This window comes from Salminus brasiliensis, chromosome 2, assembly GCF_030463535.1.
Source record: "Salminus brasiliensis chromosome 2, fSalBra1.hap2, whole genome shotgun sequence".
In the NCBI taxonomy this organism is placed as follows: Eukaryota; Metazoa; Chordata; class Actinopteri; order Characiformes; family Bryconidae; genus Salminus; species Salminus brasiliensis.
This window is the reverse complement of record NC_132879.1, coordinates 20,735,524-20,753,000: the sequence shown is the minus strand read 5'-3', so window position 1 is coordinate 20,753,000 and position 17,477 is coordinate 20,735,524. Positions and strand designations below refer to the sequence as shown.

Genomic DNA, 17,477 nt, shown 5'->3' with positions numbered 1-17,477 from the left:
ACGGGACATTTTAGTGCCTTCGGGAGGTTACTTTGGTTTTTACATCAGATGTGATGTTCGTATCGTAAGGCATGTGTTGGCACAACATACAAATACAAAGCTTTCTAAGTGATTCTCGGCTTGGGCGTACAGTTCTAGTGGCAACTCGCAATTCATATACAACCTTGTTTATCATGTGGCTATTTGAAAGGTTCCTTAAACTTCACAATCACACAATATACACTTATTTTATTAAGCTATTATCCGGTGATAGTTTTTGTATTTCTATGGTATTGCTATATAGAACCTTTATTTGTTATTCTAATATATATATATATATATATATACACTCTAATATCACTCTCATATATATTCCTCTTTTGCTCTCTCCCTCTCTCTCTTTCTGATCTTACAGAGCCAACAGCATGCCTAAGCAAGTAGAGGTGCGAATGCACGAGAGCCACCTGGAGCCCATTGAGGCTGCCCCACGCTCCAAATGTGCCCTCATCTGCCAGAAGATGCGCAAGAACCTGCTCCTCACACTCACTGTTTTGGGTGAGTATCAGCTACTCTCTCCCACCGCTACATTGTTCTGTATGGCTTTCTGCTACAGTTCAAGCTGGGCATTTGTTGACATTTTAAAATATTTTTTAGTTGTTGTCAATCTTCTGTACATAGTTTGTTTTTTAGTACAATTGACCTTGCTCTCTCCGAATGGGTACATGGCTCTGTCTCCCCACATCAGCACTCCAGTGCTGCTGCATCAGAGCTGGGTACCCAGCACTGTCCTCCGAATGCATTGGTTGCCTGATGACATTGCATGGTGGCAGTTTGAAAAGAGGCGATGGCTGGTTGCACATGTGTCGTCACCCTCTCAGTGTTGAGAAAGTACTAAACAGTGGGTTGGGTTATTGGTGAGAAAAAAAGACAAAAACATGAATATTGATATATTTAAATAAACAAAGATTACTTTACTTGTACATGAGGGTTTTAAACAGGACTATGACCCCTCAAACAACCTGGATGCTTATATGGTAAAAAAAAAAAAAAAAAAAAACTTATAATATGGTTCTATGTAGAATCTTTATCACTGTGAGTCGAAAAATGTTCTTCTGTGCTATAAGGAACCTCCTGGGAGTTCCCCAGTATTAGAGTTCTGAACTGTTCTGGACTGATCTCCATTGCTATCTTCATTGCCGATCTTCATTTCTAGAGAGGAGCCAAAAGCCCAACTCTAGGACTAATCAAGGCCACAAGACACGATAATTCTACCAACAGAGTCATTGTAACCTGTTAAATGTGAACAATAATGAGAAAACATTGTTTGATTGTGTTAGAATTAAAGTGCTGATGTTATCCTGTGGTGCATCTGTGGGACTTTTATTACTGGCCCTGAAAAGGCAGAGAACAGTAAACCCGCTGTCACACAGGGTTACACAGGGTGAGCAAGCTCAGTGGAGTTAAAACTATAAAATAATGATGCACTCATGTGGTGTGTACATTACATATGAGGTCCGGCCTTCAGCATACACTGTAAACACGTGCATCTGTATGTGTGTGTGTGGGGGGGGGTTGTTTAGAGCATATATAAAAGGCATGTAGCAATCAGCTATTTGCTTGCATTGATGCGAGATTACAGCCCCATCAGATAATCTGCTTGAGTGCATTAGAGCTCTATAATTCAGTAAAGATATGTTTCATGAACTAAAACATCAACTAAAAAGTCTTTCTATGTTGTTCCTGGGGCTGTAGAAGCCAGTACCCCTGATTGGAAGAGGGCTTTCCTGCTGAAGGGCATAGTTCAAAGGGGCCCAGTAGTGTTTTATTAACAGATTTTTTTGGATTGTAAATCTTTGGCACAAGTACACAGGAGACATCTTTTCCAGGAGATTGCTCCGCTGTTCTAAGTCATTGTCTGGCTTGCATTGTCTGGCTGCGAGGGCTCCAGGCTGCCTGGTCACTGGACAACGGAGAGGCCATCCGTACAGAGAAGTGGTCAGTTCTCTCTGGGGAAATTATTCTTGGAGGCCCAGGCTCTCAGCATGGCTTTTGATTTAGCACCAGAGCTCTGCAGCACCAGGCTTTATTCCTTATTCCTGCCCACTATCAAAGTGATTGTTTAAAAAAAACTGCTCCCCCCCTCTGGGGAATACAGATGGTTATCTATTCATGCATTCCAAGAGTCTGTCCCTAACACTGATGAGATGACACTTTTTTCTATCCCGTTCTTTCCTCTCACTTCACACTTCTTTTTGTTTTTTCATGCGCATGATTCAGTGCCTCCCCAACACAGCACCTCACACAAATACATACTACCGAAATATAGCAATGTATTTGTCTGGAATTAGACAATGCTGCTTGATAGTCTGTCAGTCTTTCAAGTCTTTCTGGAATATTTAGGCAAATTAAATGCAAATGAAATTAATATATACATTTTTACTTCCCCTTTTTGACCCTCTGTTTCATGCCTCTCTCGTTCTCTCTCTGTCACAGGTGTGATATTAGGAGCAGTGTCTGGTATGCTTCTGCGTGTAGCCTCTCCTATCGATGACAATATTGTCATGGTAATTGCATTCCCTGGAGACATTCTGATGCGGATGCTAAAGATGCTCATCCTTCCTCTCATCATCTCCAGTTTAATCACAGGTAACCGGTGACCCAATCGGTGAAAAACCTGTCCATGCTTCTTTCTCAAACATGTTGTTTTATAGCTGCTATATGCAGTTCGCATGGTTGGAAAGCCATTAGAGCATTGACAAAACTCTCAGTCAGACTCTTTTGTCAAAACACTTCAATTAGAGTGCCATATTTGTTTCAGTGATTTATGATGATTAATATTTACTTTGTATGCATTTGAAATGACGCACTATTAGGATGATATATTAGGATGATATATTATATATTGATATATTATGATATATAAAGGGTTTTAGATTAGACATTCGAGTAAACAAAAAGTTTAAATAGGAAGATAGGGGGGTGGATGGTTAGGAAGGTAGGTGGGTAGATAGAGATTTTAAATTAGTAGATGTGTATTGATCTCAAAGGAAAATGTTACGGTAGTGATACATAAAATTCCACATACAGAAACAGAAAATGTACATTATCGCAGCAGTTAACATTGCACAATATTGCAGTGCTCAATCACAGTACCAGTAATAATCACTGAGAGTAGTAGTATTTTTTCGGCGGAAAGGAGGATTGTCATAACAGTGAACATGTGATAACAGAAACAGGTTATGGAATACAGCACAGCACAGTCAAGACACTGTTTACATTGAGTTGTACTGTGTAATTCAGCACAGTTCCGTCAGCAGGAGATCATTGTAGAGCCCTATTGCAATGATCTCATGTGGTCTTCTGGGTTTAGCTGTTCAATAAAACTCCTCAGCAACAGCCAGAGAGACAAGCAGACAAATCTCAAACAGAGAAACAGAAGAAAAGCCCACCCGCATAAAGCATAAACTCTTTACTAATAATGAAACTTTCACAGAAACACAAACAGAATGTGACATGCACACATTAAATATGTTTATTACATGTTTATATAGTCATATATTATATGTTTATAACTTATATATTGTTTCCTGTAGAAGATTTGTTCACTTACCTACACTTAGAAAATCTGAAATATTGGTATGCAATACAAGTTTGGCACTTCACCTTGTAGATCTGAGAAAATTATATTTAAGAAGCCATTAAACTGAACAGTAAGCCTATGCTACGAGTATAGAAATAATAGAAATAATACTACGAGAGCAAGAAGTAATTTCGGTTAATCAGCACTTTAGTTGGTTAATTTAGGCTTAACTTATGCTACTGTTGGTATATTTGAATAAATGTATGTGTGATTCATTACTTTTGCACTTCTGACTAACCAACATTTTGATTATAAGAAATTCCTGTCACATTTTGCTGTTTTATTAGTTTTATATTGCATTTATATTTATGTTCAAATTATGCAGTATTTTTAACAATCAGAAAAACACTTTTCTGAAGATAAATTGAGTACACAGTGCACACTGCTTTAGTACATATGATATTTATACAGTACTATACATAATTTAAAATGAATAGCACACTAACAGTTCATGTATTTTGACCCAAAATGAGCAGTGCACAACAATTTAATATGTTAAAGGGAGTGTTTTTCAACATAAAGCTTCCCTAACCTCTCAACATTCACTATGAAAGAAAGATGTGTGGATACACTGGGTACGTGCAGCTGTAGATAACTCTTATTTAGGTGCAGGTTAATGTGCGCCTCATACCTGTCTAATAATGAACAAATGCACTAATTTGTTGTTTATCTTCAAACCAGGTCTTGCGGGTCTGGATGCCAAGTCTAGTGGTCGTCTGGGTACAAGAGCAATGATTTATTACATGACCACTACTGTAATTGCTGCCATTCTGGGAGTAATACTGGTGTTGATCATTCACCCTGGCAACCCGAAACTAAAGGAAAACCTTGGGGAGGGACTCAAGAACGACGAGGTCTCCAGTCTTGATGCCTTCTTTGATCTCATCAGGAATCTCTTCCCTGAGAACTTGGTGCAGGCTTGCTTCCAGCAGGTTAGCATTTGAACAATTCCTGAGCCATTTAATATCAGTGCTGAGGTTTTTGGTCTTACGTTTCCTGGTTAGGATAAGTTGAACGGATTGGGCTTCTATCTGCGTTTATAGATCCAGACTGTTGTGAAGAAGGTTGAGGTACAGCCAGATTTTGATGACACCAACAGTACCATGGATGAGTTCCTCTCTGGTGCCACTAAGCCTCCGCCCATATTCAAGGAAAAGAAATCCCTGCAGTTTAAGAGTGGAATGAATGTGTTGGGTAGGTATTCAAGCCATTTCTTAGGCAGCATAAAATATGAAATTGTTTTGCTCATAGTTTCTTGGAAATTTGAATATCAACGCCTTTGCAATCTCTCTCAGGTTTGATTGGATTCTTTATTGCCTTCGGTATCTGCATGGGCAAGATGGGAGAGAAGGCAAGGCTCATGATTGACTTCTTCAACATCCTGAATGAAATTGTGATGAGGCTCGTCATCATGATTATGTGGTCAGTGGCGATATTACAGTCGGCTTGACTCGCCGTCATTGAAATGTGTTTTCTAAACAGCAATTCTTTTTACAGTCTGGTGTCTGATAGAATTGTTTATAGAAGACATAATTGATCTCAGGAGACTCAGAGTGCCTAGTCAAGTAAAGAGTAATGAGGTATGTCTTTGCTTATGTATTTGCTTAGGTATTCCCCCTTCGGTATTGCTTGCCTGATCTGTGGCAAGATTATCTCCATCAAAGATCTGGAGGTGGTGGCCAGACAGCTGGGGATGTACATGATCACAGTCATCATCGGACTCATCATTCATGGAGCTATATTCCTACCGTGCATATATTTTGCCATTGTGAGGAAAAATCCCTTCAGCTTCTTCATGGGCATCTTCCAAGCCTGGATTACTGCCCTGGGAACGGCCTCGAGGTGTGACACCTTACACTTTTAATCATATATATATATATATATATATATATATTATGCACAAAATGAACACAAAATGATACAGTGTATCACAGCATTAGACAGTAAGTTAGTAATACAGTAAGTAAGTATAATACTGCCAGTTCTGTTTAAAGCTGTCATCTGACTTTCCTTAGTCTCAGCTTTAAGGATAAAAAAAGGCCGTCCTCTGCAAATTGATTATACATATTTTAGTTGAATTGAGCTATGAGACCAGATGCAGTGTCAGACTTCGACTAAATCTGTCTTTGAGTATTTGTGCTTATTTCTTTTCAGGGTTATGGTCTTGAACCTCTTTGACTGCGTGGAAGTAACACGCAGAAATGACGCACTATTAAGATGATATTAGGGTTTTAGATTAGACATTCAAGTAAACAAAAAGGTTAAATAGGTGGGTAGATAGGTGGGTGGGTGGTTTGGAAGGTAGGTAAGTAGGTAGAGATTTTGAATTAGTAGATGTGTATTGATCTCAAAGGAAAATGCAGTGTCACGGTAGTGATACATAAATAGATTTCATCTATTTAATGACCTTTTAATTCTCCTTCATCCTACAGTGCTGGAACTCTGCCTGTCACCTTCCGTTGTCTGGAGGAGAACCTGGGCATCGACAAGAGAGTAACTCGCTTTGTACTGCCCGTTGGTGCAACAATTAACATGGATGGTACTGCTCTTTATGAAGCTGTAGCTGCTATCTTCATTGCCCAGATGAATGGCATTGCCCTCGACCCTGGCCAGATTGTCACAGTCAGGTAGGCCTCAATTGCCTCGCTCATTTTTATGGTTACCTGTGCTGGTGTTAATGCAGTGTGTAGGGCTGTGCACCAGATGCAGATTGTATCTACCCAGTATCATTTATTTTACTCCAATCATCAGTATACAGAAGGCATTATTAATATCATGGCATGTTGGATCATAGACTTCTGGAGAAATCTGGTGAAAAGTCCTGTATTTTTTATATCACAGTATATATCCCAGAACAACTAAATATCTCAAATTTTATTTTTTATCCATTTTATTTCATTATTTTCTCACTATCTACTAAAAAAGGCACATGTTTTATATTATGCATTTAGAATTTAGATCATTCACAAGTTGGACAGCAAATGTCTGAAGGCGTTGTATCATGCAGCACATCATATAAATCAAACATGAATAAACCTGTTTTTTTTGTTTATATATATATATATATATAATTTTACATACCCTATTCTAGTCTTACAGCTACACTGGCCAGTGTTGGAGCAGCCAGTATCCCCAGTGCAGGACTGGTAACCATGTTGCTCATTCTGACGGCAGTAGGACTACCTACTCAGGACATCAGTCTGCTAGTAGCTGTTGACTGGCTTCTGTAAGTATTTTGATCATAGTTCACTCTTTCACAGGTTATTGCCCATAAAAACACTTTGATGAAAACGCAATTCCAATGTGAACTTTTGGTTGAAGAAAATGAAGCGATTTTTGGTCCTAAATATAATCCAGTGTCAACATCCAGTAGAACTTTAATGGACGTTTGACAAAACTGAGAAGTACGTGTTGATTCAGACATCTGATGTCTTCTTGTTTTGGTACTTAGGGATCGCTTCCGTACCTCAGTGAATGTGGTGGGCGATTCATATGGTGCTGGAATCGTTTATCACCTGTCCAAGGCAGAGCTGGAAGCCCTGGATGCCCAGCATGGGAAATCCGATGACATTGAGATGATGACCAAGACGCAGTCCTATTACGATGACCTCAAGAACCACCATGAAAACAACTCCAACCAGTGCGTCTATGCTGCTCACAATTCAGTCTTGGTAGATGAATGCAAGGTACAATTCACGCTTACGGACATAGAGACTTGTATATAGCGCATCCCTGCTGCATGCTCACCCTGCATTTCTTTCTTTATCATTTTCTGCATGTTTATGCATGTTTGTATGCCAATGTAAATACATACACAACTATTCACAAAATATTGGTGTATATATTTCAGTGGGCATTTTCTTCAGGCAGCATTTTTGTCATCCAAACAATTATAATATAGGGCAGACATTGCCACAAATTGGTAAATAATGAAGATACTTTACTGAAGAACAGATGAGGAGTTAATTGCCATTGTAGGCTTCACCCTCAAGGTATGCACACTATATATGTGTGGAAAATGACTTATTAGCCATTCATGCTTTGTTCAAATGCGGTGCCAACACACTTAATTATCACTGCATAATTCCTTTGCACACATTAGACTGTCAGTGCTCTCAACATTGCCTGCCATTCAAAGGGTTGGTGCTGATAAACAGTAGGTTAAGAATAATGTTTATATTTTTTAAAAGCTATAGCAACACCAAGTAATGGTGCGTTTATTTCAGTTTGAAGCATTTTAGCCAGCTTACTGGAAATATTTTCATTTAGAGTATTTATTTTTGTTGCTAAGACACCACTGTCTCTATCACTCGTTTTTTAGGGTAAGATTTCATTTTGATCCTGAAATATTACATGGATGACAGAAAAGCTTCCGTTCTGCTGTCTTTTGTGCTTGCATGACTTTGATGTGAAATGATCAGATTAACTGAAACTAACCTAATTTATCCAAAGTTGCAAACCATTGTAGCTGCCTTGCAAAATAACAGTGTACCGGCTTAATACTGCCACTCACAATTATTAAATGTTATGTCTTTTTTTATGTTGTTTTTGGATGAATGTTTTCTTATTTGCTCTGTTTTGTTTTGTGTTTTATTATATATATTATAAAATTTACCAAATTGTGGATGTCAATGTAATGTATAATATGGATTATGCATGCGGATGCATGGCAAAATATTACTGTGCCATTGAAAAGTGTGCATGCATGTAAATGTTTTTTAGATAATCTTAATATCATGACATTTAAAAAAAAACATACCTTTTAGCTATGTGCTTTGATCGGTTTGAGATTTGTGCTCAAACAAGCTCAGAGAACAAATGAACAGAAGGAAATTTAACTTTGGAGATATGAGCGTTAATGATCACATGGTTTCAGGTGCAAACAAATAACCATAAGTTACATTTTTAGGTCTATGTTTCTCAGTTTTGTCTATATCTTCTCAATAAATTGTTTTATGAAAATGACATAAAAATGTCATAAATATGACAGAAATGTTCACAGTTTGCTTTAGTGAGCTCTTTAGGGCCAGGTAGAATTCACAGTGGTTCTAACTCTTATAAATATACAATAATTATGAGATTATGAGAAAATTTAAGTGCAAGATTTGGCTGTGATCATCACTCTTTCATAGAATAATAACAAAATATATAGGATGTCTTATCTTGTTTCTGTGTTGTTCAATATGCAAAGCTGTTTGTTCAGATATTGATGGTAATTGCTTTCAGGTAACCTCGGCGGCCACAAATGGCTCAACTGCGGAGTACACACTTGTTGAAGAGGAACCACGGAAAAGTGATTAATGCGAGCATGCAGACACCCTGTGTTCAAGCCCCTAAGCTTTCTTATCTTGTGGAAGAAAAAGAGAGGGAGAAAAAAAACACTAAAATCATGCACACAGAACAAATGATGGGTTTTGTAGTTTAGTCTTCTATTATTCCCATTACAGTTTGTTTAACAACCTGTTTGACTGTCTGAAATAACATGTACTAATGCTAAAAAGGGTTAGAATCACACTGTCTGATAGTGCACTAACACGTGCCTATGAGCTAACACTTGCGCAGCGGATTGCAAGGCTTTGGAGGGTAAAAGGAGAAATGACATACAATGCAACTTAAATTATTTCTGAGGTTAATATATACTATATGCATGCTGTTTTTTCTCTGGGGGGTGGGGGTGGGGGGTTGATGAATGCATTTAATGGCGTAGGAGCAGAGTTTTCCGAAGGTAGGGAGAGAAGACACAGATGACCCAGCGGTTCACTTAGAACTAAATGCTGTGCTACGTCTGTACAAAAGCCAGTACCCGGTCCATATTCTCTGCTTCTTCAGAGCAATAGTCTTGACAGTTTACTCTGGAACCTCACCCTTATTTTACCTCACTCCATGACCTCTGACCTACCTGGTACAACCTGCTAACGCCTGTCCTCTCAGTGACCTGCTGGGAGATCTGGTGTTACTAGGCTACACAAGTAGGGGTAAAGGCAACTGCACATGATCAAAGGTAGTAAAAGCACAAGCCATGTTAAGACTGAAGGCCTCCCCCACTCCCTTCGGAATCGTTCAACCTACTCTTTTCCTTTTCTCTAAGGGCCTAGTGGGCTTCTTTAATAGGCAGGGTTCATGATTGTTTTAGTGCGTAGGTGACACTAAGGCATATATGCACATCAGAGAATCAGAATGGACCAAACGAGCAGCAGCAGCAGCAGCAGCAGCAGCAGTAGCTTACATCTTAATTGACATTCACTGAAATTGACCTGATTAGCCAGCACTCTTTTGAGCCAATTCAAAGCACACACAGTTTTGCAACAACAACAGCAGAGCCTAATGAAACGCCGCTCAATACTGACAATTAGAGCATAATTCAGAAAAGTGATGGTTATTATCTCAGTGTTTTTAAAAAAGCTGATCGTTTTGTTTTCGATTTGTTTTGGTGGAAGGTTAATTATTCACGTTTAAGTTATGGATTTGGCTTCCTTGGTGAAAAAACATTGCAGATACGTCTCGTGCCCAAAATACACTGGATTCTCTTAGGACTCCTAATTCCATAGCACATGAGAATTCCTCGCTGAATCAGAAGCCCATTTCCCTCTGATCTGTGGACTGTAGAATGTTAGATACTCAGGCAAATAAAAATGCACTCATCGTTGTCAGGGAAGACATTCCTAATGCAGGCAGTTTCATCTATTTTATATGAAGCCCTCTGAACATGCTGGAGAGTAATTGTTTACCTGTTTACAAATTACACAGTGGGTTTACAGATTGCCAAATGCCTATTGCCTTTATATGTACAAAAGCTTGCACTGTTTTCTATTGGCTTTCTCGCACTGCTTATCATTTATCCCCATTTAAAGAAATACAACTCTTTTTTTCCCTTTACCTAAGAAAGCAAGCATATCCCCCCAAATGAATCATTTAAAAAGCACAGATTTTAGGGAACAACGTTAAGGCTAACATTCCAATTGAAACTACCTTGGCTTGTATCCTAAACAATACAATCACAGGGGAATATTGAAGCGGTGCTAATAAGACGTCTCGGTATATGAGGACTGAAAGCATAAGCGAATTCCGGAAGAGAACAGGAGGGCACAAGTGAGTTGCTCCTTAGCACTAATAGTTATAACGCCCCAGAACCCAGTATGAGTGTATTAGTGCCACCCGCTGCTCTCCTATATCTATCCATAAAGTCCTCAGCTGCAAGCACATGACTGTTCTGGCAGCCCCAATATGCTGCAATAATGACTTATATCTGACTGTCAGAGACTGACCAATGGCAGGACATACCTCTAAGAATTGATGGCATGGAAGCAATTGGTGGATGAAAGAAACGGCAATGAAAACAAACACACACACACACACACACACACATATATATATATATATATATATATATATATATATATACATCCCACAGCCATGTGTATTCCTTTTTAAGATGCCAGAATGGATGGATGTCATGAATTTTCTTGTTGAGCTCCTTTAAACTCTGCCTTGCCTCTAAAGCGTTAACCAGTACATCTCGTCATGAGTTTGACCATTCTGAAAAGCTCGTTAATGTTCTTAGAAAGCATATCACTCACATTCTTAGCACAATGTTCATAGAAATATTTTTATTAATTTTATTATTTTTTGACCCCCCCCCCCCAAAAAAAAAAAACCTTATGACTCAAAGCCGCTTTGTGAAGACCACCAGCTTAAACGCACAGCTCATTGATATTTGTCACCCATTTGCTTTCTGTGCCAAGAGAGCCGTCACTGCATCCCCGGCACTGTGTTTTCGATTGGACTTTTCCACATTCCGTAAAATCTTAATGGGTATCTAATGTGACCAGCCATGAATGGAGATGCTGATCCAGAGGCAGATACACTGCGATCGACTGCCACATTTGAGCTCACTGTTACAGAAGCATGGACGGACGTTTCATTCTTTTTGCACCGGTTTCTTATAAAAGCATGAATTGAAAGTGCCTCCTTGCACTTTGTGTACATATTGTAGGTAACAGATTTTTGCTTTCTTGGATTTTTCAGTGGGGAAACGTGTAGTGTTTAATTGCGTGACCATTTCTTTTGTAATCATATAGACATGTATCTTCTATGTAATGCATAAATAGGACATAGATTAGAAAATGTATAGAGAAGACTGTAATAAATGCCTTGTTTTAAGCGTAAATAGCTGTACCTAGCTGTCTCACATAAATGTGTTATATCCGAATATATATCCTTTTTGTATCTAATGCGAGTTTTGAATGTTTATTCCCTACAGAAAAAAACATTTTTTCATTGTACATAAATATAAATATATATATGATTTACTCAGTGAAATCGCAACACGGAATGCCCCGGATGTTACACCGACTCTTGCTTATGGGAATTAGGACGGAAGCAAGAGGGGAAGGGAGCAACCATAATGCTGTAGGATTGTGCTATTGGTCTGGAATGCCCCTGATCTATACGTGGATATTGTCATGATATGAAATGTTTGTACAAACTTGGATCTCAAGCAGCTTGGCTGTGTAAACTGTATCATCACATGTTAATTAATCTAAAATAAGGTGTGAAGCAGATATAGAGCAACCAACTGGCCACGTCCCTTCACTACTTTCTCCTTTTTTGTGTGATTTCTGCTGCATTAGCTTCACCTCAGATGTTCAGTAGAGAGCTGCTCGCAATACATCTGAAGTCCAGTCACTGTTGCTCTCCATTATATTTAGCCAGACTTCTCAAACCTCAGTTCTCAGTTCTCTTTTTTCCAAGTAGTATTTTCATCTCATGCAGATATAGGCACGTAGACAACTGGCCCCGTTCTGCAAGTTCAGAGACTTATACTCAGCTACAGAATTCTCCCATTTATTTGATTTAGCATTAGCGGTTTATTTTTATTATTTTTGAAGTGTAAGTAAACATCATTAGTAGATTGTAACCTATCTCACCTTTCACTTCTGGACCCATCTGTTCTGTTCCTAAATTCCTCTCATCCTTTTTGTGATGTTTCTTTTCTTTTGATGTGATGGGATGGGAGTAAAAAAAAAAATAAGCAAAGAAATGAAGAAAAATGAATAAATAAATACCTGTGGAATAAAAGTATGTTCATACATATCAATAAGTGTTGTACCATTGGTGTACATACAATTATGATAACTAATAAATGTTGATTCATAACTAATTCTGATCCTTCTTTGTTTCTCACAGCCAGACCACAGAATACAGTGTGACAAAAAGATATGTTGTTTTTAGGACTGAATAATACCATCACTGTCACATAAAAAAAACAAAAACCGGGGCCTGTATGAGTAGGGCAACTGGGAACCATTGGCCCCACATCAGGATACCCCACCAGGGTCAGTGGTGGGACCAGGAGGGGTTAAGCATGGGCACCACTCGAGTAGGACACTGCACGTGGGGCTTAGATGGGACCCTTTAGAGATTTAGTTGGGCTGAAAGAATGGGGCCCATTAGGGAAGTAAAAACATACGTACAAACCTATTTAGAGCCCATGCCCACCTGCAACCCACCTAAACCATGTTCCACAGCATGTTGGCTGGGGTATTTTCAAAATGTCAAATTTACAGTAGAAGGAAACAACCTTGTTATTCTTCTTCTCTCAATAGACGGTAATGTAAAAAGATTGTATTCCAAGTCATTTTGGAGCATTTCTATTGGTCCATTCATCATGAAATTCAGACACAGTGTAAACAGCAACGGTTCAGATTCACATTACATTTACAAAGATGTCAATTTGTTGAGTTTTGTGTGACAGGGATGATAAAGTACTTTGTAGTCAACAAAAGCTGGTGTGCAGCTATTAATGCCCCATAAGCCCAGATATGTGTGCAGCAGTAACTCAGAAGATAAATGCTAAACATTTGAAAAACGGCACTTTTTCATTCTTGGGAATAATTTAAGCCAATTTCTTAGCATTGGGGATAATTAAATTGCCCACGGTAAAGAATCTAATTACGTTTGCCTTGCCATTTTCTATAGAAAAGGTGGAGGCTCAGCGGTTAGAGTGCCAGGCTATTGATAACATGGTTGTGAGTTCGATTCCTGGGCTTGGCAAGCTGCCACTTGAGCAAGGCCTTTTACTCTCTCTGCTCCCTGGGCGCTGGAGTTGGCTCTAGTGTGTGTGTGTGTGTGTGTTCATTACCACAGATGGGTTAAACGCAGAGGACACCTTTCGCTGTACAGAATACAGTGACAAATACGTGCACCTTTAATGGCAAATCTGATAAATGACACATACAGGCACACAGCCCCAAACTACGCTAATGATTGACATGTAAGGAAGCATAAAAGGTTCATTTAATAGTATAAAGTTACTGTGCTACATCAGTTTGAGAATTGTTGACCATGGCTTCAGTGTGTGCATGAGAAAGAGCCACATATAGATGCATGTGTTGTGCTACACCATCGTGAGAAACTGCTCAAACCTCCCACCACAGGGTGTAAAAACGAACGGCTTGCTGATTTCATGTCAAGACTTATATTACCACAGACACCGCCCCATGACTCGTTTCCTGCCTTCTCTGCTAGGATTGGCTAGTACATAGATTCCTTCCATATTTGTCCTAAAAGTTCTAGAAGTCCTAGAAGTTTAAAGAGGAGCAGAAATATGCAGCTTACATGTTTTCTCGGTCATTTACCAAAGGGGAAGTCGAGAAGATCGGTTCTCAGAACGTTTTTGGAAGGGATATTTGTTAGCTGGGCTGCTGGAAGGCCTCAGGGCACTTGAAACACAGCTGAGTGAGTATAGTGTGGTTTTGGGGACTGATCTAGTAAAAACTACAGTTCTTGTGTTTAATTCCATAGATGTAGGTGTTCAGAAATGTTCTGTCTAACTTCTAAGTATCGTCTGAAAAAGATCTTATCGCACACAATCAGCCAGGCTTGCATGCTCATGGTTTTACTTCTACACTTCACTTTGCTATGTTAAACACTTTCTAAATGGCAAAGACAGCCAAAGAACAAACGCACATCACAGCTACATCATCCTCACGTTGCTCTCTTGATTCATACAGTCTGAAGAAGATGTCCAACTTTATAAAGGATCTGAGTAAAGAAAAGGAGAAGATTGCAGAAGAAGCAAAGAAAGCTGCCTCTGAGATAGTACAGGATGCTATTGATAAACGGTGTTATGGCTTCCCAGTCAGCTTCCACTACACTTGTTCAGAACCAGTCGACCCCTACACTTTCTGCTGCATTCCCACCAAGGAGTTTCTGGATGCTCTTCTAGCACGGTTCGATAAAGTGCGTTTTAAGGAGGACACAGACCCTAAAAAGAGTAAAGCCTATGCTTATGTCATTCCACAAGAGAAAACTGACATTGTCTATTTGTGTGAGCTGTTCTGGAAGGCAGTAGACACCCTGTGCAAAAACTCAAAGCCTGGAATCATAATCCATGAGGTTTCCCATTTGTTGGGTACAGTTGACATATTTTATGAGCACCTGACTATAGAGTTATTTGAGAATTATGGGACTCTGCTGGGCAAGTCCAAATGTGTCAAAGATTTGAATGGAGAGGAACATTATAGGGAGGAAGTGTTTCAGGTGAATGCCAACTGCCTAGAGTATGAGTTTGAGACCATTATCAACCATAAGAAAACATACAGTGATGGTAGATACCAGTGCTGCGGAGAAACCAAGAAAAACTCAGTTTGTAGAGAGCGCTGTACAGGCCATTACTATCTACATGAGAGATTTGGTGAGTATTTTTACTTTTTTTAATGTATTATTACTAATAGCAGTGCACTGCATAAGATCTTGCAGTTACAGGCCATCAGAATGGGGAAAAAATGCAATCTCAATGATTTGGAGCTTAGGTCCTAAATATCCCCTGTCCTGTCCTAACTATTCACTGTTTAAAGCAACATATTGTAGCTATTTTACCTTCGAATTACAGCTTCAAAATCACGTTGCTGCTTCACAGTTTTATTAGAGAGAACAGTGCCGCTATCATTTCCGAGCTGGGCTCAGCACACTGCTAACTGCACTACGTAACTGTGGTGTGAGTGTGTGTGTAAGAAAATTCACGCAAGAACTGTGTCATATTTGTGTAAACTTCTGTAACATTAATCTACATTAGTCCACATATTTCTTTCACGTTCAGTGACGGTTCTGTATCCCTCAGCTCATCCAGAAATGCATGTGTAAACTGTGCTTTAGGGGTGACTCAAAGCATGAATTGCATTTCCTGTATTTGACTGTAGGGGGAGCCCAGAAGCAAGAAATACCAATCCTTGCATAACATTGCTTTAAATCTAAATAAATGACTGTTCATGAATTTCGTATTAATTAAGTTCATGCATGTATTCACCGCTTTCTTTAGCTTCCCAAAAAGATGAGATGAAGCGTAGGTTGGAGACGTTCTGGCAAGAGACAACTGCTCGCATTGAGGGAAGAAAGATAAGATATGTGAAGAAAGAGAAACAGGCCTGCGAGGAGATTCCTGTTACTGAGCCCTGAAAACAACCAGAGAGGACATAGATGGACTTCTCCACCATGGTGAGGGTGTTGTGGGTGGGGGTCTTCAAATAGTCCTAGGTTGAGGGACCATGGCAGTGTGTGTGTGTGAGTATAGGAGCGAGTTAAATGTCTCTGAAATCTTTAACCATGTTAATAAATATTAATACATTATTTCACCGAGACTAATAAATAGCTTTAATACCCTATATGGCTAAATCACCTGCTTACTGCTTAAAAAAATAGTACTAAATACATTTTAAAAATCTGTCAAACTAATTTGTGTTTATTAACATTTGCACTTAGGAATGTTTAGACTGTGGTTAATCGACTGGTGGGAAGCAGTTTGATGATGATTGATGAAGCAGCAGGTACAAAAAGACCAATAGTGGTGGTGAGAAAGCAGGACTTAGCCAGTTTGACCAATGGTTAATGTAGATGAAGGTACATGTAGACCAATAGTGGAGGTAAGAAGGCGGGACTTAAGCAGTCCGATCAATGGTTAATGTAGATGCAGGTACATATAGACCAATAGTGGAGGTAAGAAGGCAGGACTTAAAGAGATGTGTTTACAGCTGTAAAAATCAGCTGGGTATATCAAATGCTGATGCAAAATCCCAGATATTTTAGACAACTTAGAAAACAGGATGCACGTTTCTGATCCCATAAAGAGGTCATGTCCAGGAAAGAGGACATATGGTCACCCTAATTTACATTTGTTCTAATATGCTGTTCTTTTAATTATTTGTTAGTATAAGAACCACAATCGGTAGTCAGTCAGTGTTTGCTTGAATTGCTTTGTCTGAATTGCATGCAGTTTATGTTAAGTGTATGAATTGTATGTTCAGTTATTGTAAATCATATGCAACCTTTATAATACATAAAACAATGTACAATAAAATGATCAGGCCATCAGTCATTGTGTTTTTATGTTTGCTGTTGCGCCATTGAGCTTTCATTATTGTTGGAACAGCACTTTTTACTATAGAATGAAGCAGCTAGATTTATTGAACAGCAAGAGTATTCTTATTTGTATGGATCCATTAAGGAAGAGTCAGTCTTCACTACTGTTAACTATTGCACTAATTCTGGTAAATAATCATAACATTATTATTAAATATTCCAACAGAATAATCCAAAAAGACACACTGCTCATCAAGGGATGGAGATTGTTGAGGACAACGGAAGTTCAGGGGACAGAGAACACATGGACATTGAGCTCTTGTGGGACTCTGTTTGGAAATGTATAGAGAAGAAATGTCCAGAATTTCAACCCTGGTCCTTTATGAAACCCAGAACAATGGTAGTTCTTAGTTGTTCTGAATCACTATGAATCCATGATCATACATTTTGAGTACATCTTTCCTGAGATCTGACATTTGAGCAATCCGATCTTAAGGTCCTA

General features: G+C 39.0%; 1 protein-coding gene and 1 long non-coding RNA gene across 4 annotated transcripts in view; both read left to right on the top strand.

The window, feature by feature from the left end:
• The window catches only part of slc1a2b (solute carrier family 1 member 2b), a 37,529-nt gene extending 24,750 nt beyond the window's left edge, over window positions 1-12,779 (top strand). For 2 of the 3 annotated variants that reach the window (XM_072669923.1, XM_072669906.1), the window contains exons 2-11: window positions 395-534; window positions 2,473-2,625; window positions 4,301-4,551; window positions 4,663-4,813; window positions 4,915-5,041; window positions 5,228-5,461; window positions 6,052-6,246; window positions 6,711-6,845; window positions 7,071-7,305; window positions 8,846-12,779. In XM_072669923.1, the coding sequence (XP_072526024.1) occupies window positions 405-534; window positions 2,473-2,625; window positions 4,301-4,551; window positions 4,663-4,813; window positions 4,915-5,041; window positions 5,228-5,461; window positions 6,052-6,246; window positions 6,711-6,845; window positions 7,071-7,305; window positions 8,846-8,920 (1,686 nt within the window). In that variant the 5' untranslated portion in view covers window positions 395-404 and the 3' untranslated portion in view covers window positions 8,921-12,779. The remainder of the gene's footprint in view (window positions 1-394; window positions 535-2,472; window positions 2,626-4,300; window positions 4,552-4,662; window positions 4,814-4,914; window positions 5,042-5,227; window positions 5,462-6,051; window positions 6,247-6,710; window positions 6,846-7,070; window positions 7,306-8,845) is intronic. The other variant, XM_072669915.1, reaches the window with a different exon arrangement.
• A 1,372-nt stretch (window positions 12,780-14,151) lies between these two features.
• Window positions 14,152-16,987, top strand: LOC140546576 (uncharacterized). The gene is made up of 3 exons (XR_011978358.1): window positions 14,152-14,356; window positions 14,632-15,314; window positions 15,939-16,987. It is a non-coding gene; the product is annotated as an uncharacterized lncRNA (long non-coding RNA).
• The last annotated feature ends 490 nt before the right edge of the window (window positions 16,988-17,477 follow it).